We start from the raw sequence: 23948 nt of genomic DNA on the forward strand, positions 1-23948 counted from the left end.
GCTGCTCGACGTAGCGATACACGCACGGGTAGCAGAATACATATCCTGAAGGCGCCATGGCTGGGTTGACGCGCTTCTGCTTGCACAACGGACAAAGCGCCGGATCCATAGTAGCCAACGTCAGCGCTTGGCCGGAGAATTGCGGCGGTAGTGGCGGGGGCGGGATCGGCGCGTCGGTGCCAGTGAGACGCAGTTTGGCCGCCACGCCCTCTTCCGAGTACATCCACTCGACGAACTTGTACCCCGCAATACCGAGCAGTAACAGCACGTACGAGTGGTCTAGAGTCGCCCAAGTCGCACGAAGCGCCAGCCTCCGAGCCCTGTCGAACAGCCCCGACCCGCCCAACTTCTCCATCAGCTTCTCCCGATAATTGGATTCATTCTGCCGGAACGCCGACTCGTCGTCTGCAGTGACCCGCACGAGCACCGTCTTCATGCAGCGCAGGAACGGCGAGAAGTACGGCGTGTCTCCGAAGAGGTACAGCCACTGGTACAGGAAGAAAGACCCTTCGTACGCGAAGTGCGCGAACGGGTACGTGGCCACGAAGCCCTTCTTCAGCGAGCGCAAGTACGCGAACTGACGCAGCCGACGCAGAAAATTCCCCATCCGCTGCTCCCTCCTTCCTGCCCCAGAGTCCTCCCCATTGGCGGGTGTTGGCCTCGCCGTTGTCCTCATCAACTGCTCCGCCGTCTCCTTGTGATACGCGTCCAGCTTCGACTTCAAGTACGGCACCACCACCTACAGCATCAATGCAGCCTCAGCATTAGTACCACCAATACTACTACCATCATTAATGCTGTGTCACCGACGTACAGCGAAGAGCAGTGCGAGTTTCTTCGCCCTCGGCGTCAGGGGCGACGTGGTGGCCTCCGTTCCCTCAGCGGCCGGCGCTTGGAGCATGACGCGCTTCATGCCGTAAAACTTCTCGGTGGCCAGGCCGTCGTAACGCGACAGGAAGTAGCTCTCGATGCAGTAGCGCAGCAGCGCGTAGCTCTCGTCCAGGCGGCGCACGGGCAGCGCCAGCGCCAGCCGCGGGTACGACTCGCACAGCGCGTGCGCCAGGTACTCGACCGCCGGCTTGAAGCCCGCGGCCATGCGCTCCTGCATCAGCAGCTCGAACAGCGACGGCGCCTTGGCGGCGTCGGGCGCGCCGCCCTCGTCCCCGGCGAAGCCCTGCGTCTGCTCCAGGAACAGCATCACGTTGACGCAGTCAAGTCGGCGACTGACGCGGGTGGCGCTCTTCAATGAGCCTTGTCTCACCCGCATATAGTGTGCACCACTCTACTTTAGTACTGTACTTAGTGGATATCACCCAAGTTTAGGAAATACAGTTGCATGGTTGCTTGACGGTCGCGCGACGGTGGCTGGAGTGTGATGTCGCGCAACATATTTGTTAGAGCAACAGAAGTTCACTTTCGAGACCTGCGCCCCGTAATTTTAAAATAATTCCAAAACGGAAAATAAATTTAATACTAAATGGAAACATTATAGAAACTGGATTATAGGTTCTAATTATGACTTTGAATCTTATGTTGATTTATCCCATAGCGAGACTTTTAATGAATTTTTAAATAATCCTTCTAATTTGAGTAATGAGTCCGGCAGTTCTATAATTTAAATGAAGATGAAACTAATTTTAAACATTTCAATAATAGTAATTTAGTATTATTTAAATATTAAAAATCCACATATGAGGAATTATATTTGTAAAAATAAAATATTTATTAACATAATATTTTGTCTGGATTCCGTGCATCAATGATTTGTAACGTTAGATTCAAAACATAGCCTATAACTGTTTTGTAACGTGTGTTGGTTGTATAATATAACCAATAGACTTAATTAAGCCAATAGCTGCCACGCAAAATGAATGTGCTGTTTACAGCTTTTTAAGAAATATACAGTACAATAAACTTAACAAAATGTTGTTAAAATATGTTTATAAGTTATATGAAAACAGTAACGTAGCGTAGACGAACTCTAACAAAAAATCATCATCTATCTAACAAAATATTTGATATTTTTTTACATGTTATAGGATTGTATCCGTCACATAATATTACATATACTGATAACACTATCAAGATTATTTATAACTTCGCAAACATAAAATATTATGTTATTAAAAAATACGTGATAAATATAAAATACTACGAAAAAATTACTTTTCATTGTAAAAATATATGACGTTTACTATATATTGTGCCTTGTACACAGTTTGCCACCCAAATTTAACCGTCAAATCGAGATGGCTCGGCAAATAAAAATAACTGTATAAACAGGCCATCACCTATAAATTGAACCTCCTAGAATTGCTCGCGAGACTGAACGTGTGCAACACGTTCTAACGAGCAGCAGATACTGTGTCTGATGTAGAAATACCAATCTAAAACGGCATCTCCAGCAATATGGTGCTACATAGATCGATCTCGGTGTGGCGTAGCGGACTGAAGCTGAGCCAACAAATCAGAGCTGATGTATGCATTATGTGCTCGTTTTATTTTAAAACGATCTCACTTTATATTAAATCGAGGAAACTTACTATGGGAGCGGACATTTTCGGAACAATAATAGTTTATTTATTGTGAGAACCGGCTAAAACGCCCATCTGTAGAAACCCCTTATGAGATCTCAATCAACTATTTTATCAGAGTACAAATCGGGTTTGAAATCGATCGTGGTTTTTATGCATCGCTTTGCTGCGCGATTGCCCAGTAAAAGGTGGGCATTCTGCTTCAAACGCGGCTATATCGACTTGGTCTCCATAAAACGATCGCCTAATCCGCACATCCACTCACATATGTATCGCAGGGACGCGATCGATTTACAAATCGATCGAGCTAAATCAGGGTGCCAATCAATCGATTTTACGAGCAAAATTGGGAAATGAAGCGGTTTTCACAATAAGCAGTAGTGCAGTCAATATATATTATAACATTATAATATATTTTCGATAATGATTGCATTTTTGGCTATTCGTTAATTTACGGCTATTGCTATTAACCCTTTGGTGGACAACCGGGGCATCTTGCCCCCAACCACACCCTTCTCAAAACACGGTGCGTTTTGGCCCGATCGTTCGGGGCAGAATGCCCCCATTGGGTTTTGTACGACTGTGCGCATCATTTTTGTTTTTAGCCAATCAATTCTCGAAAAGGGTAGGTGTAATTTAATAGCTGCCTGGGATCCCTGTGCAAGCCGATAAAAACCCCTTACAATTGTTGAAATTTACACGATATCTTACAGAATCAGGTGACGCATCGTTGAAGTCTTGCTAAAGGTATCCAATGTCCATCACCATAGAGCTGTCAAGAGTTGCAATCTTTCGTAGGTGCATCAGTAGCCATCCAGCGCGCCAGCTCCTCACACTGGAATCTGCTGCTTGCTGGAGAGATGGCAGATCCAAGACCCGACTCGGAGCGTCATGACGTACGATCACCTTTTTTTTGTGCACAAGCTAACTCTAACTCAAATCTATTTCGTACGTATTTCTGTGTGAGTAGGTGCCGCCACCTGTGAAAACCCACACGTCCAATGGCAAGCGCATTTACAGCCAAAATGGCGTCAGCCTCGATCAGGTGAAGTTCAACTGTCACGATTACATTGTTCTCGCTGCTTTGAACTAATAGCTACGAAAGTAGGCTCTCTCCTTCTATAGTCACAACAAGGAGATCAAGTTTGACTCGCTCTATCCAGTTTATCAAGATCCAAAAGGACGCGTAGGTTTGTTTGTGGAATAGTATGCGTAACGTTTCCTCGGCTAATGTTGCGTATTTCTTTTCTAGACGTTCGATCCTGTACTTGGGTCAACGGATGACGTGGACGACTTTATTGCCGCACTCCCAGTCAAGGAGATGTATGATGTCTACAAGAAGGTTTTCGAGGACACGGCGACCAAAGAAGATATCCACGAATATGTATGGATGCTGCGATGGCTCCAAACCTCCATGGAACTGTCCAAGGTAAGATGACGTTTTCATTTTGATCGACTCCTCTTTCTGACACGTTTCCTATAATCTTACCTAGATCACTCGCCGTCGGATCCAAAGGCGCCTCAAATTTCTGAGCATCTACCTTCGCCAAAAGCGGTCCAAACTTGACGATCATATCGAGCGATATATTCAAATGAAAGCCGATAACCAGGACGACGCAGACTCGATCGAAGATCATCGATTGGAAGGGTACATGCGGGAAAAGGGCTACAATCTGATGCTCTTTTTTAGCATGGCGATGGACGTTATCGACGTGTTAGCTTCTCAGCTCACACCCCAGCTGCAAGAACACAGATGCGAGTGTAGCTAATGCGAGTACTACCGCTCTCCAGAATGGCAGATGGCGGCACCGGAAGGTTTGACACGTGTGGCCTTATCACCGCGTCGATTTCATCAACGCGGGTGCGAAACCTTTTGCCTGACCGAGCACTACTACCCGCATCCATAGCCCCAGTTTCGTACGGCGGAATAAATGTCTGTATGCTAGCGTTTTTTGTGATAAATGTTTCCAAGCTGCACGTTTACTACTACTAGTACATTGTACTACCTACGACTTCGTTCTCATACCGTCAAAGCTAATTAGCAGTGCAAAGTGCTCATCAATTCGAATAGATAGGCTCGAACTTCACCCCTTGCTTTTACTAAGTGAAAAACGTTGTGATATTTTGTCACAGAATGGTTTATACTTTGCCTATGCTGAAAGTCGTTTGGTGTGGACAGTACTCCCGTGGTCTCTTTTCATGCATTGAAAGCACCAACCTGTTGATAGGCACTGTATGCAGCTCATCTCAGGCGACGGAGGACGTGTGCAGTGCCTGCACCAGCTCCCGTAGGAACGACGAGCTAGATAGTCCTGGCCACCAAGACGCATGGTGAGCTTCTGCTGCAGGTGTGGGGTTGATAATGGTGGGATCGCCTGGAGTATTTTTTGAAATATCTCCATGCTGCAGCGGGTGGACCTTCAAGCTCCGCTTACGCGGTGCAGCGAGCGCGGGATTGTAGGATGAACCGTACGAGGTGGGCACTTCACCTGCAGCATGCGAAAAGCTCGCGCACCGCCTTTTCGATGGCATGGGCTCATCGGAGCACATCGTATCTGCAGGCTACTCCCTCGAAATAGGCGCCAACAGCTTATCGGGCAGCGTGCTTCCCGTAATCACAGGGGAGGATCGTGGTGTCGTGCGCGCATCGGGCACCACAACAACTACCGTACCAACGTCAGGCAATGAGGACGCCAGGTCAAGTTGTCAGCTGCAGTGGGCCGTGCGTGAGGTTGTCGAGCAGCCTAGAGTCCTCGAGTTCAACGACAGCGATGCATTATCCCATCGAGGAGCAGACAGCAGAAGTTCTCGGCGGGCGGCTGTGCGGCAACCTCGAGCTAGTCCGGTGGGCAGCGGCCATGTTCATTAGCACATCGGGCAGCCTGGCGTCCACATGTAGGTCGGGCAGCGTGGCGAGCGTAAACACGTCGGGCAACATGACGACCGCAACATGTCGGGCAGCGTGGCGACCGTGGACATGAAGGTCAGCGTGGCGACCGTGAGCCATCGGGCAGCGTGTGATCCAACAAATTGTCGGCCAGCATGGAGTACACGAGTACGTCAGGCAGCGTGGCGACCATGAACATGAAGGTCAGCTGGCGACCGAGGGCACGTCGGGCAGCGAGGCGACCGTGGACATGAAGGTCAGCGCGGCGACCGTGAGCCATCGGGCAGCGTGGCGACCATGGACATGAAGGTCAGCATGGCGTCCGCGAGCACGTCGGGCAGCGTGGCGCCTGCGCTTCCGTCGGGCAGCATCGTGACTTGGGGCGGGCCGCGGAGCATTTCGACATCAGCGCGACCATCAGGATCTTTGTCGGTGCGACGCGGGTAGGGTGGGTACAAGAGATGTGCAGAGGGCTGCAAATCCGAAAATGAGCCTTTGAAGCGAGTGGCAAATCGCCACTGGCAGGCGCGCGCAACTTCGCGCGCGAGCCCAAGGATAAACCGCATTGACCAATAACATTGCGGTATTTAAAATTTCGGCTCGTAATTGGCGGAACCAGATGAAAAGAGCACGTGATTGGACCAGCGTTGGCGCGTACTTGAAGTTGTCTCCCATTCTACTTCAACCTAGCCGGGTGCCGATCTTCACCTCATAAAACCCGCCACCCACGTGTAGATTTTTTCCCAACATGTGTAGTTTGCCACACAGCCACAGAATGTCAGAACCAGTAGCTAAGAAACACGGGTTTAGTATTTATACTATACTCAGCGTGCTCGAGATGCGCTCTATCTACGGACGAGCTCTGCTCTATTAGCCCTGGTGATTTAATATGCTAAACGATATACCCTGCCACCGTGCATGCGTTGCCGCGTTGGCGGACTAGCGTTATATGAAAGCGTAGGTATGTTGCGATCATCGTGAGTTCATAAGTAGGGTATCATAGTGCTGCGATTCGGTGGTGTTAGTGTGGCGGTGGCGGTGGCTATAGTGAGATTCTACGATGGGGATCAGCGAAGGTCCGCGGTCCCAGCTTGGCGTTGACGGATCGTGATGGTCTCGGAATGGTTTAGCGGCCGTTAGTGCATAAGTAAGTAGACTGCCGTAGACCCGTGGTAAGTGTGCGCGGAGACCATGTCATAGGACAAGCTTAGTCGTGCCGACCAATCCTAAGTGGGGCTGTGATGTCGTCCAGCAGTGAGACCAGCGTCAATGCCAAGTGTTCCGACGTCCGCATCTCCTTTGCTCGTGGCAGTGGAGAAACCGGCCCTGGAACTTTGTGGCACACCGCTCGTAAACGTCATAATCTCAAACATCGCCGGCATGAGCGTGCATTCGTACGCTGGCAAGGTATCGCCTGGTGGCATATAGGATTATAATAGCAGAGAACGGACCAGCTACACACAGCATGGCTGTGAATGGTATCACTTTATCCCTCAGCATGAGAATGTACTTACTACCATCACTGCATGATTTTGTAAGTAAGTCGTATATGAAATGCATATTTTTTTATCCATGAGGGCGTCGAACTGCTGTTGGCAGTTCCCTTTGAGAGATCCGCCAGCAAAGCCAAAACTACCAGGAGATTGCGGGAGGGTTATGTCCGTCTACCAATGATTTACATTGGAGGATGGTAGATAGTTAGTAAGTAAGTGCATACTCATACTGAGGGGTAAAGTAATACTGAGGGATAAAGTGATACCATTCACAGCCATGCTGTGTGTAGCTGGTCCGTTCTCTGCTATTATAATCCTATATGCCACCAGGCGATACCTTGCCAGCGTACGAATGCACGCTCATGCCGGCGATGTTTGAGATTATGACGTTTACGAGCGGTGTGCCACAAAGTTCCAGGGCCGGTTTCTCCACTGCCACGAGCAAAGGAGATGCGGACGTCGGAACACTTGGCATTGACGCTGGTCTCACTGCTGGACGACATCACAGCCCCACTTAGGATTGGTCGGCACGACTAAGCTTGTCCTATGACATGGTCTCCGCGCACACTTACCACGGGTCTACGGCAGTCTACTTACTTATGCACTAACGGCCGCTAAACCATTCCGAGACCATCACGATCCGTCAACGCCAAGCTGGGACCGCGGACCTTCGCTGATCCCCATCGTAGAATCTCACTATAGCCACCGCCACCGCCACACTAACACCACCGAATCGCAGCACTATGATACCCTACTTATGAACTCACGATGATCGCAACATACCTACGCTTTCATATAACGCTAGTCCGCCAACGCGGCAACGCATGCACGGTGGCAGGGTATATCGTTTAGCATATTAAATCACCAGGGCTAATAGAGCAGAGCTCGTCCGTAGATAGAGCGCATCTCGAGCACGCTGAGTATAGTATAAATACTAAACCCGTGTTTCTTAGCTACTGGTTCTGACATTCTGTGGCTGTGTGGCAAACTACACATGTTAGGAAAAAATCTACACGTGGGTGGCGGGTTTTATGAGGTGAAGATCGGCACCCGGCTAGGTTGAAGTAGAATGGGAGACAACTTCAAGTACGCGCCAACGCTGGTCCAATCACGTGCTCTTTTCATCTGGTTCCGCCAATTACGAGCCGAAATTTTAAATACCGCAATGTTATTGGTCAATGCGGTTTATCCTTGGGCTCGCGCGCGAAGTTGCGCGCGCCTGCCAGTGGCGATTTGCCACTCGCTTCAAAGGCTCATTTTCGGATTTGCAGCCCTCTGCACATCTCTTGTACCCACCCTACCCGCGTCGCACCGACAAAGATCCTGATGGTCGCGCTGATGTCGAAATGCTCCGCGGCCCGCCCCAAGTCACGATGCTGCCCGACGGAAGCGCAGGCGCCACGCTGCCCGACGTGCTCGCGGACGCCATGCTGACCTTCATGTCCATGGTCGCCACGCTGCCCGATGGCTCACGGTCGCCGCGCTGACCTTCATGTCCACGGTCGCCTCGCTGCCCGACATGTCGCGGTCGTCACGTTGCCCGACCTGTTTACGCTCGCCACGCTGCCCGACCTACATGTGGACGCCAGGCTGCCCGATGTGCTAATGAACGTGGCCGCTGCCCACCGGACTAGCTCGAGGTTGCCGCACAGCCGCCCGCCGAGAACTTCTGCTGTCTGCTCCTCGATGGGATAATGCATCGCTGTCGTTGAACTCGAGGACTCTAGGCTGCCCGACAACCTCACGCAAGGCCCACTGCAGCTGACAACGGAACGTTGTCGCCAGGCTGGCCAACCAGGGCGTGGTGGATCGATTAGAGGCAGACAAACAGGGAGACGATTGCTCCAGCTCGGTCTCCATGATGAGGATGAGCACTTTGGTGTAGATTTCTTTCATTTCATTTGAAAGGATAGTGACGAGAAGATAAAAGGATCAAATAAGAGTTGATCAACACGACAACCAAGCTATGCTTTCAAGCTATCCAAATCGGTTGCTTCGTATATATCGACTATGCATTCAAGCCGCTCCACTAACTCATCAAGACAATCAACTTCGAGCAGCGGTGGGTTTGGTGTGTCTACGGGCCGAGTTTCACTCTGCGTAGTTGCACTTGTCGGAGTTTGAGCTTTCTTCAACTTGTAGAGCTCTGCCAGCTTTCGAATATTCCCCTTAGCTGAAAAGAGTTTGTTCGGGACGTAGAACCTATGGAACTTTTCCCAGCATGTGAGATCGGTGTCTGGACACATGAAATCTTTTGCCTCGCCACGATACACACCTCGACAGAGGCAGACATTGTGATATCCACAATAATCAGTTTTCTCCGTGGCATGGCGGTTTTCCCAGCGACAAACGACACAACCACGTCGTTTGCGATTACACCCCTCCAAGGCCTGCATTGAAGCAACTGCTACACATTCTTTCGGGGCGTTTTGGGGCTGACTTGGCGCCGGGTTCTGGACGGTCTGCACTGATGCCTGGACATTTGATGGAATAGCTCTCCCATCAAAAGCCATTTTGCAATCGCTTGGAGCATCGGCCCACCGGCCTGAAATCAGCTCCGAAGCGAGCTCGATCATGAAGGTTCGATGCGGGTCTCGGTCTTTCGACGTGTCCACAACCATCCTACGCGTTAGGTATGCGTTCGCTCTGGCGAAATCGATCAATCCCAGCGCGAGTTTCTTGTGCCATGCCTTGTACGAATGACCGTCAGCAATCGAGAACCGCTCACGAAATTGATCGAAGCGATCTACCCCCTGCATGTGTCGGTTATACTCTTTCACACATGTCGGAGCAGGATAGGTTTGCACTGCTTTGCCAACTTGCCGATTCACAGTAGTTATATCCGACGCGTCAGCATTAGAGACTGTTTGCACTAAGCTTCCGTCCCACCAGGAGGCCGCGACAATGCTATTCTCGCGCGAGACACCTTGACGGTGATCGCCGCGCGTCGCTGTCTTCGGGTCTAAGGCTGTGTGCTTCGGAAAGTGACGGCTCGAACTCCTTACAGTGCCTCGTGCGTACAAACCTTGAAGTCGTAAGGCTTGCAGCAGTTGCACAGAAGTGTAATAGTTGTCCATGTTTATTATCCGGTTCGATCCATACAGAGGCCGAACGACTTCAAGAACAAGCTGGCGAATCGATGAAACTTTTGCTGCAGCGAATTCTTGCTGGAGCCGCACCGTTTCATGTACATCAGCGACACCATCCAATCTGTCAACCATGTTGCTGCTGCAATGGAACCGAAAGTTCACCGCTATCCACGTTGTCCCGCAGCAGACAGTATATAGGCGGAAATGATATTTTCCCGTGGGCTTCATCGGGTTGAACATGATCACGTGGCGCCCAAACTTGGATCTGGCTGCAATACTACATTCATCCAGCGCGACGTCTCTCCCCATTTCGATATTTCCACCGGTTCGCTTTAGTAGATTCAGTAAGGGTCGTATACGCGCAGCGGGGTCCCTGTTCAATGATGATGGTGCAGCCCGAAAACAAAATATCTTACGAATGAGCTTGAAACGTCGTAAAGACATTATCCGCTCCAATCCAGAGGAATGCAGGTTGCCAAGAATCGCATCTTCTGGGTGCACACCCCAGTAATTTGAATATTCGCCTTTGTCAATGATCGCCATGTAGAACAGTATTCCCAGAAATGTCATGAGCTCTTTTAGCGTCACAGGTTGAGTGAGATGGATTCCCTTCACAACTGCATACGCGTTTGTTTCATTCAATACTTGATTCCAGAAGTACACAGGCGCGTAAGCAAAAAACCTCGACGACGCAGAATGCGTGAACAGATAGACGGAATCGGGCTTCACCCGGGTCGCGGTTGAGCCATCGCTATGCTTGTACAGATCTGTGGGTGTGTCCATTTCAACTCTTGGGTCAAAACGCATGTTTTTCACTGCCTCCACCTCCGATAGGCACGTAGGCAGAGGTTGGTCAGGGTCAAAGTGAAGAGATCCCGGTGCAGTCTCCTGGAGATCTTCAAGAATCGCATCGACGGGGATATCGTCACCTGCTGGAGCAGTCGTAAGCTCGTTCCAACTTGGCTTTGAGGCAGTTCGTACGAGTAGTCTGTAGTTTTCAATACCCCGCTGTCGCGATCTCGACACTGGTGGGGAACATGCTATCCAGCCACCTCACTTCGTAAACCGGAGCTTGCTTTCCTTTCCTGATTCGTCGACAGACACGCCCAATCACATACGCAGTTCCAACTTGTCGAAACATCGGAGCTAGTTTTTGTGTCATCAACCACTTCTCCTGTGAGGGCGTGAATGCTACCAAGCTATTCACGTACAACTCGGAGCTATCCACTGCTGAGGACAGGTCGATGGGCCCATATTCAACAGAATTCGTGCCGTCATCTTCATCAATATCTATCACGCTGCCACTTACACGGTCGACAGCTAGACTTTGGCCACGCCCGCTGTCAGCCCCAAGACCACGGCCAGCTCCACTTCCACGCTCAGTACTCCGCCCAAGGCCAGTTCCACGTCCACGATAAGCTCCACTCTCACGGTCATCTCCACTATCACGCCCACCTCCACGCCTACGCCCACTTCCAGATCCGCGTCCACGTCCAGATCCGCGTCCACGTCCAGATCCGCGTCCACGTCCAGACCCGCGGTCACGTCCAGATCCGCGTCCAGGGGAAGTTCCTCGTCCGCGCCCATACCCGTGGGCAGGGGGGGCTTCACGTCCGTGTCCAACTTCACGATCATGTTCAGCTTGGCGCTCGCAATAACCACTGGGCCCAGCGCCACCAACAGATCCACCTTCCGAAGTAGTAGCTGCGGTCGACTGAGTAGTAGGAAGTCCTTCTCTACTAGCATCAGCGGAGACTGTCGTAGAGGGGTCGACCGCAACGTCATTGCAAAGGTCGCTGTATATACAGCTTCGACGCGGGGCACATCATTTCCTGTATTATCACCAAGTCGACCTTGGACGCTGGGCACCAACTCTGCCGCCGAACCAACGTCCAAATCGGATGCAAGCTGCAGCTCAACTGCACATACCCCTCGTTCATTCTTACTAATACCAGCTGGAATAGATTCACTTGCACACCTTGACTGATATCGTTGAACAGTGCTCTTATCGCCACGTAGTATGGTCTGATCGGCTCCACATATTTGCCCAGCATCGTCAATTGCACGTCCACGCAAGCCAGAGACTCTATCGTTGTCCCCAGAAGTCCTTGCAACGCTGCCGCCTAACGATTCCACCGCACCCGCTATTGGAGCCACAGATAGCACGGTATCACCGTCGCTGATCACAAGTTGGGTACCGCTCATTTGCTTGTAATATCGCACGAGGGCCTCTTCGCCTACAAAAAAGTCTTCGCCTTCTTGACCTATCGTACTACATCCAGGCCGAATGTAGCGATATTCCGTCGCTAAGCTCCCGCGCAGTGGCGAAGGCTTCGATGTCCATCCACTTCGGCGAAGGATACGCCACAGCTCCTTGAAATACACGCTATCATCTGTGTTCCACCATGTCAGAACCTGGATAACATACATAAGGACATGAACACCTTTACTAACCATTGCGGGCGCTCGCTGTAGTGGTAGCCGACGATCGTAGATCACGCCGCGAGCGCTTTGCAGCGGGCTGGCGTCCTTCCGCATCCGAGTCTCGCTTTTCTCGGCGCTGCATGTTCTCGCGGGGGAAGTCCCGCCCCCTGATTCGAATGTGAACTCTGCTCAGACTGATACAACCGAGCACGGCACGCGGCATTGGGTTCACGGTGCCACGCTACCCCCCGTAAGATGTCGGGAAGATACGCTGGCTGCAACCCATCACCACAGCCGCTGATTCCACCGCTGCGCCCTTTCGTTTCCTGTAGCAGTCAATTTCTGGATTATTTCGACCAATTGGGGCGCACGACTAGTTGTACCGTGGTCAAGTGGTTCGGGGCAAAAGGCCCTATTCCACTCGACACACTGTTGAACGGTCGGAATGGCTACACAGTCGTTCGGGGCAGCAAGCCCCAATTCAGTTTTAAATACCTTGCTTTTGTATAGTATACAAAGATATGTGTCCACGAAAGGGTTAACGTTATAAATCATCGATGCACGGATACGTTTCGGATTATTTTAAAATTACGAGCGTATTTTGCCTTTTCCACTTTTTTCTTTCATAATACTTATATTTTCTTATGCAGAGCCGCTGCGTGCCCACCCGCTGCTCCGCGCGTACTTGCGCGCGCGGTGGCAACTGCTCCGCACGTCTGAGAGTAAGTGATAGTAAGTTGAGTTGAGCAGGGTTGCTGTATGGCAAGGGGCTAACTATATGATGTAGATGGCTGACGCGCGTGCCAGGTCGCGCGGCCTCGACGGCAGCTCTGACTTGTCGCACCCGTATTCGTCGCGGTCCGTCCTCGACGACGAAGACGATAGCGACGGCGAGAATGATGGGATTGAGTATGGCGATGAGCACTTTCTCATACAAGTCGAGGCAACCACCCCTCGAAACAGGCAGCTGTTCATGCAGTTTCGCATCGAGTGTACGATGGGAGGCGTGCGTGCCTTCCGCACGTGGTTCGAGACCGTCGGTCGACGCTGCGAGATGGCGAGAGCATCAAGGACATCGACAAGCGAGAGAAGTATGTCAAGGAGGCTATTATCCAACTCGTCAAGATCGCGCTGTATGCTCTTGGCGCTGTGACGACCGTGAGGGACCTTTTCGTCGCCGCAGAGTTCTTTTACCTCATTGAGTACCTGGGCACGCTCTCGCAGATCCGAAAGCGGGTCAGAATACCTGCTCGGACGACCACGACCCCGTACAAGTTCGTTCACGTGCTCGGTAATGAGCGGTCGGTATACATAGAGCAAACGCACTCGAACGCATGTCGACGCTCAAGCGCAAGACGCTCAAGGCCACGTCCGAGTACCACCCGGGCGTGGAGCAGGAGCTCTACCGCTGGATCATCCGCCAGCGCCGCCTCGGGCGCGACGTCACGGCCGAGAGCCTGTCCGCCAAGACCACGGATCTCTTCGTGCAGTACTCGGCCGACCACGACTCGCACATGTCGGTCAAGGCCATCACCACGTGGCTGCGGCACTTCAAGAAGGCCCACGGCGAAGACCGGATCCTCCACGACGAGCAAGACCATTCAGGGCGAGCTCCAGCGTATCCACGAAATCTCCGAAGGCAAGAGCATCTACTCGGACGTGAGGGAGCTAAATGAGTGCAAAGTCTGGTTCGCTGTCACCGGTGTCAACGTATTCGAGAAGGAGTTCCTAGAGCTTGTAGAAGCGTGGCGGTGGGGAGTTGCAGGAGCCGCTTTGGCTAGAAGGAGACGTCGAAGGAAGTCCTATCCACGAAATCCTGTTGAAGAACTTCGTGGAGACAAAGATAGCAAGCTTCGAAGCCCTCCTCAGTCAAAAGATTAAAGACGACCCAAGCTGTTTGAAGGAAGTGGCGTAGCCGGCATCGACGGAGGCTGCTGATATTCCCGCCACGCAGTTGCCATCGTCTTCGGGATCGCCGACCCTTAGAGCATCTCCAGCGGATGGTCTCAAACACGGTTTTATCCTAAAAGTAATGCTGTTAAGACTTGGCCGAGACTTAAGGCTTCAACCAGAAGGTCCTATTGCAGATTTTAACTTCACCGGGACCTATAGATTGGCTTTCGAGTCTTAAAATAAGACCACAATCTTAATGCCACCCATACAAAACTGAAGAGTCACCGTATTTAAAAGATTGCACCAAGACTGAACGCAATTTTCACATGCGGGAATGGACTTATAAGACTCGCTTTAGAACTCACCGCTGGAAGTAAGTCGGTCTGCGCGGGTCTCAACTGTAAAATTGTGGTATCAAAGACCCTGTTACGTCTTAGGATAAGACACTTCAATTTGGCTTGTGTTTGCGTAACACAGGAAACAAAGTCTTAGGCGGGAAGTACTTTGCGCGAATACCGCAAAGTGCCAGCGGCGTCAGTGCGCTTCGGCTAAGTCCGTAGAGCGTTTGGTGTGCTGGAGTACTTTGCGCGAAAACCGCTAAGTGCCAGCGGCGTCGGGGGGTCTTCGGCTAAGTCCGGGGGGCCTTTGGCGTGCTGAGAGTGTAGCAGAAACCACCGCTGGAGATGCTCTTAGTGATATTCTGGTGGAATTCCGACGAGGTTTCAAGGAGCTCGGAAATCAAATGAAGGCAACCGAAAAGAAGATGGAGGACAGGTTCGGCCAGCTGGGAGGGAGATTGGATACCTTGACTGATGAGGTGGATCATGTGAAGGAGGAACCAGGCAAGCAGGATCAAGACAAGATAATCAAGGCGTTGGAGAAGCCACCGCGCAGCCGGACGTCGACGTCGTTGAAGCGCAGCAGAACCTACGAGCCCTATGAGCCCCAATTCGACCGTCTCTTCGATGCTGCCCAGCAACCTGGCCAGCAACGATCACAGCCCCAACAGACCACACAAAACGACCAGGTCCAAAGTTATCGACAACGTTTACAGCCTGGACAGCCTCCACAGACTCAACAACAGTTGCAGTCCGGACAACCTCAACCGCCCCATATCGGTGGACTATGATGATGCCTTAAGCGCGTCAGAGACAGAATAACTCTGACCCGGCTCTAGGATACACGTAAAATCAGTATACTTCTTTTCACTTCCACCCACCGCCCTCATATGCCGCCCAAGCTCCTCTCGTTCGGCTACAACCTTCGTATGTTCTTCATGTACCTCAAATAACTCGTGATCTCAGTCTGCACGGAAGTGGAGCAAAGCAAATGATCGTAAAACACAGCCGGCAAAACCAGATAATTTATATGATTCCACCAACTGAGCGGAGTTGTAGTCCCAGCAAACCATCACAGAGCCGCCAGAACCACCAGAAGCGGAATATGTACACTTTTAGGGGGGAAACGTCAAAAGGTGTATGCGCTGGGGAAACGTTTGTCAAAAGGTGTAGTGGTAGTGGGCGTCACGACGCATCATGTCTCATCATACACGTACTGGCACGCGTTTGGCTGCCGCGGTATTTGGGCCGAGGTTGGGTCATACAGACCCAGGATCGAGCTTCCAAGCACAGTAGTTTATCAACGACACGCTCGTAACGAGCACGGTCAACTAATAATAGCATGTAGAGCAACTGTACATGTACTCGACAACTTCGCTATTGTAGCTACAAGGCACTACCAACGCAAACCGCAAGTGTACATAGCGTGGCTGTACCAGGTAGGTTTTGCATCTGAATTTCGGAGGTGAAGGAGCTGTAGTGAGAGCCCCCAACCGGATGAGACTGTAGGTATTGTAGAACTATAGCAACACTGAGGCCGGCTACAATGAATAACGCGGTCATTGTAGTCCCTCAGCCGTACAATTTGCTATAAAAGTTATGGACACCACGAGCCGGGCTAATTGCATCAGGTAGAAGCCTTCCTAACTCCGGGTTTTATGCATTTGGATCTACGCCCACACATCAGTCACCGCATTCGTTGCTGATGCAGTTTTATCACTAGCCGAGCGCCGCCGCGACGCGACGGTGAATTTTAGATGGTTCACGCTGCGCTCGCAAAGCTCGCTCCGCTATTGGAACAGGCTGCCTACGCTTCGCTACGGCAGTAGTGGACCCGTTCCGCTCGCCTCGTCGGCTCGCTGCACTACTCACCGTGCTAGGTTAGCTATGTAGGATAGCGCGGGCCCTATCGGGGCCCGCAACGCACTATGAGGTGACCGGGGGCCGCCTTCGCTACGCTCGGCAGCTAATCGGAATGAGTGTGATTCGTACTTAGTAAATAAGTGTGATCTACGGACGGCACCTTGCTCTTGTTGATGTGTAGGATGCACCTTAGTGCGCTTGGAACCACATACACATATTGTCATACCGACAAACTAGCAAATGATAAACTTAGATGCGCACGGGAAATGGAACACTTGCGAGGGGAGCTCTCTAGCCCCCGAGGAACTCTGGGTGCGGTGTATTTAGGAAATTCCGACGTGAGAGCTGCTGCTCGGCACAAACATGGGAAGGTCTGGCCGCGCAGATCTCTTCCTAACGCTAAGCACTACCAGTCATATAGATCAACACCCACGCAATTGCCTCCCAGCTCACACTGCACTGCTAGCCGCACCTATTGTCCTGCAGCCTGCAGCACTGCAAACTTCAACCCTCCCCCGCAGTGCGAAGCTCAGTGCTGCTACTGTGCGCTAGTCTTCTGTCTCCTGCAGTGAGCTCCCCCGATCACTCGATCCCATCTACTCGCTTCCAAAGTCCGTGATACACCTCGTAGTCGACTTTGTCAGCTTGAGACAGCTGCATCACCCATGCAGACTTCGCAAATCCCCGGGCACCATCTTGCTCGGTCTACCACAAGCGGCTGTGTGCACACTATCGCGACTATCTCCACCTTGCACGCCGCTGCTGTAAACCAACACCAGGCTTTACCCCATTGATTTGACGTTCATCGCAACCCGCAGATACTCGTGCTGGTCTCGGGGAAGACCTTTGGTCATTGCGTCCGCCGGGTTGTCTTTCAAGACAACGTACTCCAGGTCCGCATCCTTTAGCTGCACATGCTCCCGAATGAAGTGGTATCGCACATCCATGAGCTTCACTCGGGAATGCTGAGCAGGATTTTCAGCAATTGCAATGCACGCTTGATTATCTTCGCGAATGACAGTGGCACCTTGCTCATACCCAAGTTCTTTGAGTAGCTGGCGAAGAAAGAGAACTTCTCTAGTGCAATGTCCAAGCACCACATATTCAGCTTCGGCAGTCGACTGCGCCACGATCCGCTGCTTGCGCGAGATCCATGTCACCGTGCAGTTTCCAATCATCGTGACGTAGCCGGACACTGATCGTCTATCGTCCTCACATCCTGCGTAGTCCGAGTCGGTGAAGGCTCGCAACACGACTGCATCTCCACCAAATTCAAGCCCGTAGTTTTGCGTTGCCTTCAAATACCGGATACAGCGCTTCACCGCCTGCCAGTGCGCTTCGCCATAGCTGCTTAGAAACCTGCTGGCGTCTTGAATAGCGAAGTCCATGTCTAGGCGGCTACCGATCATCTGACATTAGGCTGCCCACTGCCTGGCAGTAGGGTTTCTCGAGCATTTGGGCGATGGCCTCTTCAGTCGCCGGTGCTTGCTGCTTGGTCAGCTTCTTGCCCGCTGCTGTGGGCGTTGCTACTCCTGCGCCGTGCTCCATGTTGAACTTTTTTAACCCTTTCGCGGTAAAAGGATACAGAAATCGCCCTTTAGATGATTTTCCAAAACACGGTAGAGTGTACCCCCTCTTAAAGGGCGCATCCTGTGCCCTTTTGCACAAGTTCAAGCTAGTAATCAACCTTCTTTTAAAACAAATCATAATCGGTACGCAGTAATCATCATGTAATCATTGTCTATACAAATTCTAAGTCATACGCATACATATACATATAATGTATGCGTATGACTTAGAATTTGATGGCATGTCCCATGAGACACACCGAAAAGGCTCCGTAACTTTGTAAAAGGACGCCTAGAGCGCGGAAATATCAATGAGTTGTATACTATAATTTATTGAGGATACTCGCGAAAGGGTTAAAATTGCTTCGGCGTTCGACTGCTGGTTGATCCAAAGTTTTCGGGCGCTACGGTCTTGCGTGATCTTGAGACCGAGAATAAAGTTGACTTCACCGAGGTCCTTCGCGTTGAACGCACTCCCGATGGCCTGCTTGAGCTCACCCATCACACCGACGGACTTGCTTAGAAGCAAAAAATCGTCAACATAGATGGCCACAAACTCCAGCTCATCGCGGCTTCTACGGATGTAGATGCAGGACTCGCAACTTATCTTCTCGAAGCCCTCGCGCGTGAGAAAACTTGTGAGCGCCTGATGCCACGCACGCGGGGCCTGTTTTAGGCCGTACAAGCTCTTGTGGAGCTTGCAGACCCAGTCCTCCTTGCCCGCAGTCACCACCCCTTCCGGCTGCTTCATGTAGACTTCTTCGCTTAGCGTGCTGTTCAAGAATTCAGTTTCAATGTCCATTTGGTGCACCTCGAGATCTTCAATACAGGCAATAGCGAGCAGGACACGGATCGATTTCAGCCGTACCACAGGTGCAAAAATCGCGTCAAAGTCACGATACTTCACTTGCTAGCAACCAATGACAACCAAGCGCGCCTTGTACCTGTCGATCGACCCGTCACTCTTGTACTTCTTCTTGAACAGCCATCGGCATGGCAGTGCACGCTTTCCTGGCGGCAGTCGAACTAGTGTCCACGTTCCATTCGTCTTCAACGAGGCGGCTTCCTTGTTGATGGCGCCTCCCCACAGACGAGCATTGGGCCCAGTCACGGCTTCGTCGTAAGTCCTACGGTCTGCAGCGATGCCAAACGCCGCCAGCAAGCATGCATTGGTTTTGGCATGGACATTTTCTAGCGCGACCAATGCTGCAGCTTCTTGTTGCTTTCGTACTGCATTCAGCACTGGATTCCGAGCAGGAGGCCGCTTGGTAGACACTTGTGGTGCGATCCCATCGATGACCGCGCAAGCCACCCATATTCGTGCAGAAGCGGGAGGACGTGAGCGAAGTTGACTTCGGACAGGTCGAACGAGCTCACGAAGTCCTCGAGAAGCGCAACCTCGTCTACTGTTGGTTTCTCCGCGTGATCCAATTGGCTGTAGAAGAGTAGATCAAGTTCGCTAGTGGCGGAGCGAGCATAGTAGTTGAAGTCCAAAGCTAAGTGGCGGCTCAATAATCGAAATTCTTGTCGGCGTAGCTCTTCCGCAGCAGGAGAAAAAGATTCATCGAACGAAACATGGCACGAGGCAACCACTGTACCGCTTACACAGTCGAGAATCTTCCAGGCCTTTTGATGTGGCGCGTAGCCGACGAAGATACCCCGCACCGCTCGGTAATCAAGTTTATGGCGTTTTGCTGTCCGAGTGGCTGCCCCACCTGGTGCTCCACCTACCGATAGAGTCTTGCGCGGCAAGTACACGTACGCCAGCGAGCCAAACACACGAAGATGCGAGGCATTTGGAGCGAAACCATGCCAGGATTCAAACGGTGTCCGTCGAGTAGTGGTGTTCATCGTGCGGTTTTGCAGGTAGACAACGACTTCAGCCCACAGTTGCTTTGGCGAGTTACTGTCAATCAGGATAGTTCTCACTTTGCTAAACAAAATCCGGAAGCGAACCTCTGCAAGACCGTTCTGCTCTGGTGTGTGCGGTACAGTCGTGCCCCTCTCGATGCCATGTGTCGTGCATAAGTCACGAAATTCGTCGGACAGGTACTTGCCAGCATTGTCGCTCGTGAACTTGCGGAGTGGACGGCTGTGCTTATTTTCGACTGCTGCCTTGTGCTCCAGGACGCACTTGAAAAACTCCGAGCGGCGCGCCAGTAGATAGACATGGCACTACCGAGAAAAAGCATCCACAAGCAGGAGAACATAACGCTTCCCACTCAGCGACGGGATCTCGACGGGTCCACAGATGTCACTATGCACTCCGGAATTGCACTCCAATGTGTCTCGGCGAGGAGCAGGAGGGAACGAACTCCTGCGCTTCGTGCCCAGCTGACATGAATCACAGAGACCCTGGTGAGCTTTCGCCGTTGGGCTCACACGTAGCCCCGTCACCAGCTTGTGCCGAAGCATCTCATCCATTATCGAATGACTGGCATGCCCAAAACGACGATGAGCCAAGTCGTACGTAAGTTCAGGGAAAACGTAAAGAGCCAACTTAGACTTGTTGATCACCTTAAGCACGCACACACCGTTAAGGCTCTCGCTGACCAGGCTGAGAGGTCCTCGCGTGAGCTTCACCTTGCCCGGAGCGGAGTGGAAATCGAACTGAACGCCCTTTTGCGCCAGCTACGTGACCGAGATCAGACTTTTGCGCAGTTCTGGAAGGTACAGCACATCACTGAGCTGCAACAGCTGCAGTTTTCCCCCGCGATCTTAGATATGCAGCTTCACCGTTCCAACGCCCTTCACCTGCGCAGTGGCATTGTTTGCAATTGTCACGACGCCGCCACACAGTTGCAAATCTTCAAACACCTCCTGTACAAAGCTGATGTGCTGCGAGCGGTCACTGTCAATGACCCAGGTGTCCTCGTCGATAGTGCTGGGGGCAGTGGCTGCAGCAATCACCTGTGTATCCTGCTGGACTCCCATCGCAGGAGCCACGACCAGACGGCCCGCCACTGTCATTGCTCGCGCTGCCTCCTCGATGATGAACGGGCAAAGTGGACGGGTCCAGTAGGCATCGGCCACAGTAGGAGAACCGAGGCTGGCAGAATCCAGGCCACCAAAGCCCTCGAGATCTGCACCGTCACTGCCCGACAAAGATTCAGTGGACGCATCAGAGCTGGCTGACGTCTCCCAACTGTCAGACGAAGATGAGCTGGCAGACGACTCAGATGCGCTGACTCCGAGTCCGACTCGTAAAAACCCGATAGACCCCAAACGTCGGCAAGTGTAGCCGAAGACGTGTGCTGCTCGTCGAATTGCTCCTTGGTCTCGTCGGCCACAGCTATGTTCGCGCTTCCGCCACTCATCTCGCTGCGGTGTCGCTTACGCATGGGGCAGTCCGCCTTGTAGTGGCCCTGTTGGTGGCAGTAGTGGCACTCATCGCCCGCTCCATGTCCACGCTTGCCGCGGGCTACATCTCCGTCCTGCTGGTCGCGTTGGCGCCCGTCTCCATTGCGATTGCCTGAGCGTCGGCGCCCTACAGAGCGATTGCCTCGCTGCTGAGTCACCGCGTTAGCCTCCCTGTTGCTCCCCTCTCTCAGTGTACCAATCAACGGGGTGCTGGTGACAGCATTGCGACGAGCCGCCTCTGCCATCACATTTGCCTCCATGGCTGGCCAGGCGATAGGCGTTTCTTGGATGTAGTAGATACTCTTGAAGGAATCCCAGGAGCTTGGCAAGCTGCTCAACAGTTGGCAGACCTTCTCAGCGTCGTTCACAGTTTTGCCCTGATTTGCAAACTGGCCAGCCAGCATTTTCAGCTCGTTGATGTGCGTGAACATGTCGGTACCATCCTTGTACTTGAGCCGAACGAATTGGCCACGAAGCGCACACAAGTTCCCCCAGTTGCATGGCTCGTACGTCTTCCCCAGATGCTGGAAAATTTCGTAGGCGTAGCGCTTGTTGCTCACAGACACAACCATCTCATCGGAGAGGGTGGTCATCAAGAAGGCTGCCGCTTCGTGCTCACGGGTCCAGAAGTACTCCTCCTCCACCAGTCCAGCTCGACGTGGCGGTGACATCTCTTCTAGCGTCACGATGCTCCAGAGACGCTTGGTTTGCAGCATCATCTTGACTTGTGCCTTCCACGCAGCATAGTTCTTGCCGGTGAAGTTCATGTCGCTTGTCTACTTCATGGTCGGTAGTGCGGGGTCAGCGCCGGGGATCTTGGGCTCACAACCTGATGAACTTAGATGCGCACGGGAAGTGGAACACTTGCGAGGGGAGCTCTCTAGCTCCCGAGGAACTCTGGGTGCGACGTTTCAAATTCATACACCTTTTGATGTTTTTGATGTTTTCCCCGTGGGATACGCTATGATTTTGCCCACATATTACTGGATCTCGTTTTAAAGGTTACTGTTTGATGTAGGTAAATTAGTGCAGTAAGAAATACATGTGCCAAATATGATAATATCAGATTAAGCAGGATCTACAATTGTGAGTCGTGGTTGAAGTTGGTGATGAGACGCAATGCATCCAATCACAGCGTCTGATGCGGTGCATTTACACCGTGGAGTTCAACCTCTTCACTTCCGCTTCCCCCGCCTCGCCTACGTGTACTCCCCGCCACTGAAGCGCCATGGTTATGCTGCTGCGCCGCGCCGCCCCCTCGTCCCGCCGCCTCTTCAGCACGCGCGTGGCCGACACCGACGTGGTGATCGCCAGCTACGCGCGTACGCCCATCGCGTGCTTCAACGGCTCGTTCGCGCCGCTCTCGGGCCCAGAACTGGGCGCCGTCGCCAACGCTGAGGCCGTCAGGCGCGCGGGGCTCGAGCCCGCGCAGATCCAGGAGGCGTTCCTGGGCAACGTGGTGAGCGCCGGCATCGGCCAGGCGCCGGCGCGCCAGTCCGTGCTCAAGGCGGGCTTCCCGGACTTCATCCCGTGCACGACCGTCAACAAGGTGTGCGCGTCCGGCATGAAGGCGTTGGCCATCGGTGCGCAGAGCCTGCGGAGTGGCAGCCAGCAGGTCGTGCTGGCCGGCGGCTTCGAGAGCATGACCAACGTGCCGCACTACCTGCCCAAGGCGCGCGCGGGCTACCGCCTGGGCAACGGCACGCTAGTGGACGGCGTGATCCACGACGGGCTCTGGGACCCGTACAACAACCAGCACATGGGCATGTGCGGCGAGAAGTGCGCCGAGGACTTCGGCTTCTCCCGCGAGGCCCAGGATGCCTTCGCCATCGAGAGCTACCGCCGCGCCATCGACGCCAGCGAGCGCGGCTTCTTCAAGGCGGAGATCACGCCCGTGACCGTCAAGGGCCGCCGCGGCGACCAGGTCTTCGACAAGGACGAGGAGATGTTCAACACCAAGACGGACAAGATCCCGACGCTGCGCTCCGCCTTCAAGAAGAACGGCACCATCACGGCTGCCAACGCGTCCACGCTGAACGACGGCGCGGCCGCGATGGTGCTCATGACGGGAGCCAAGGCCCGCGAGCTCGGCGTGACGCCGCTCGCGCGTATCCGTGGCTTCGCCGACGCTGCGCAGGACCCGGTGCAGTTCACTATCGCCCCCTCCAAGGCCGTGCCGCTGGCACTGCACCACGCCGGCCTGCAGGCCAGCGACGTCGACTACCACGAGATCAACGAGGCCTTCTCGGTCGTGGCGCTGGCCAACATGCGTCTCATGAACATCCCGCACGACCGCGTCAACGTCAACGGCGGCGCCGTCGCGATCGGCCACCCGATTGGCGTCTCCGGCGCGCGCATCGTGGGCACCCTCATCCACATTCTCAAGGAGAAGGATGCAACTATCGGCTGCGCGTCCATCTGCAACGGTGGCGGTGGCGCCGGCGCCATGGTCATTGAGCGCTTGAACTAGGCAAACAGTACTGTAGGCCTTAACGGCAA

At 52.8% G+C, this 23948-nt stretch overlaps 1 protein-coding gene across 1 annotated transcript; it reads left to right on the top strand.

The window, feature by feature from the left end:
* Positions 1-101: 101 nt before the first annotated feature.
* Positions 102-23919, top strand: PHYSODRAFT_557251 (hypothetical protein; the record flags this gene model as incomplete). Its single annotated transcript, XM_009525420.1, has 3 exons — positions 102-532; positions 1004-1210; positions 22674-23919. The coding sequence occupies exons 1-3, from the start codon at positions 435-437 to the stop codon at positions 23917-23919; spliced, it is 1551 nt and encodes a 516-aa protein (XP_009523715.1). The 5' UTR covers positions 102-434.
* Positions 23920-23948: the final 29 nt, after the last annotated feature.

Source organism: Phytophthora sojae (genome assembly GCF_000149755.1).
Source record: "Phytophthora sojae unplaced genomic scaffold PHYSOscaffold_3, whole genome shotgun sequence".
Lineage (NCBI taxonomy): Eukaryota > Oomycota > Peronosporomycetes > Peronosporales > Peronosporaceae > Phytophthora > Phytophthora sojae.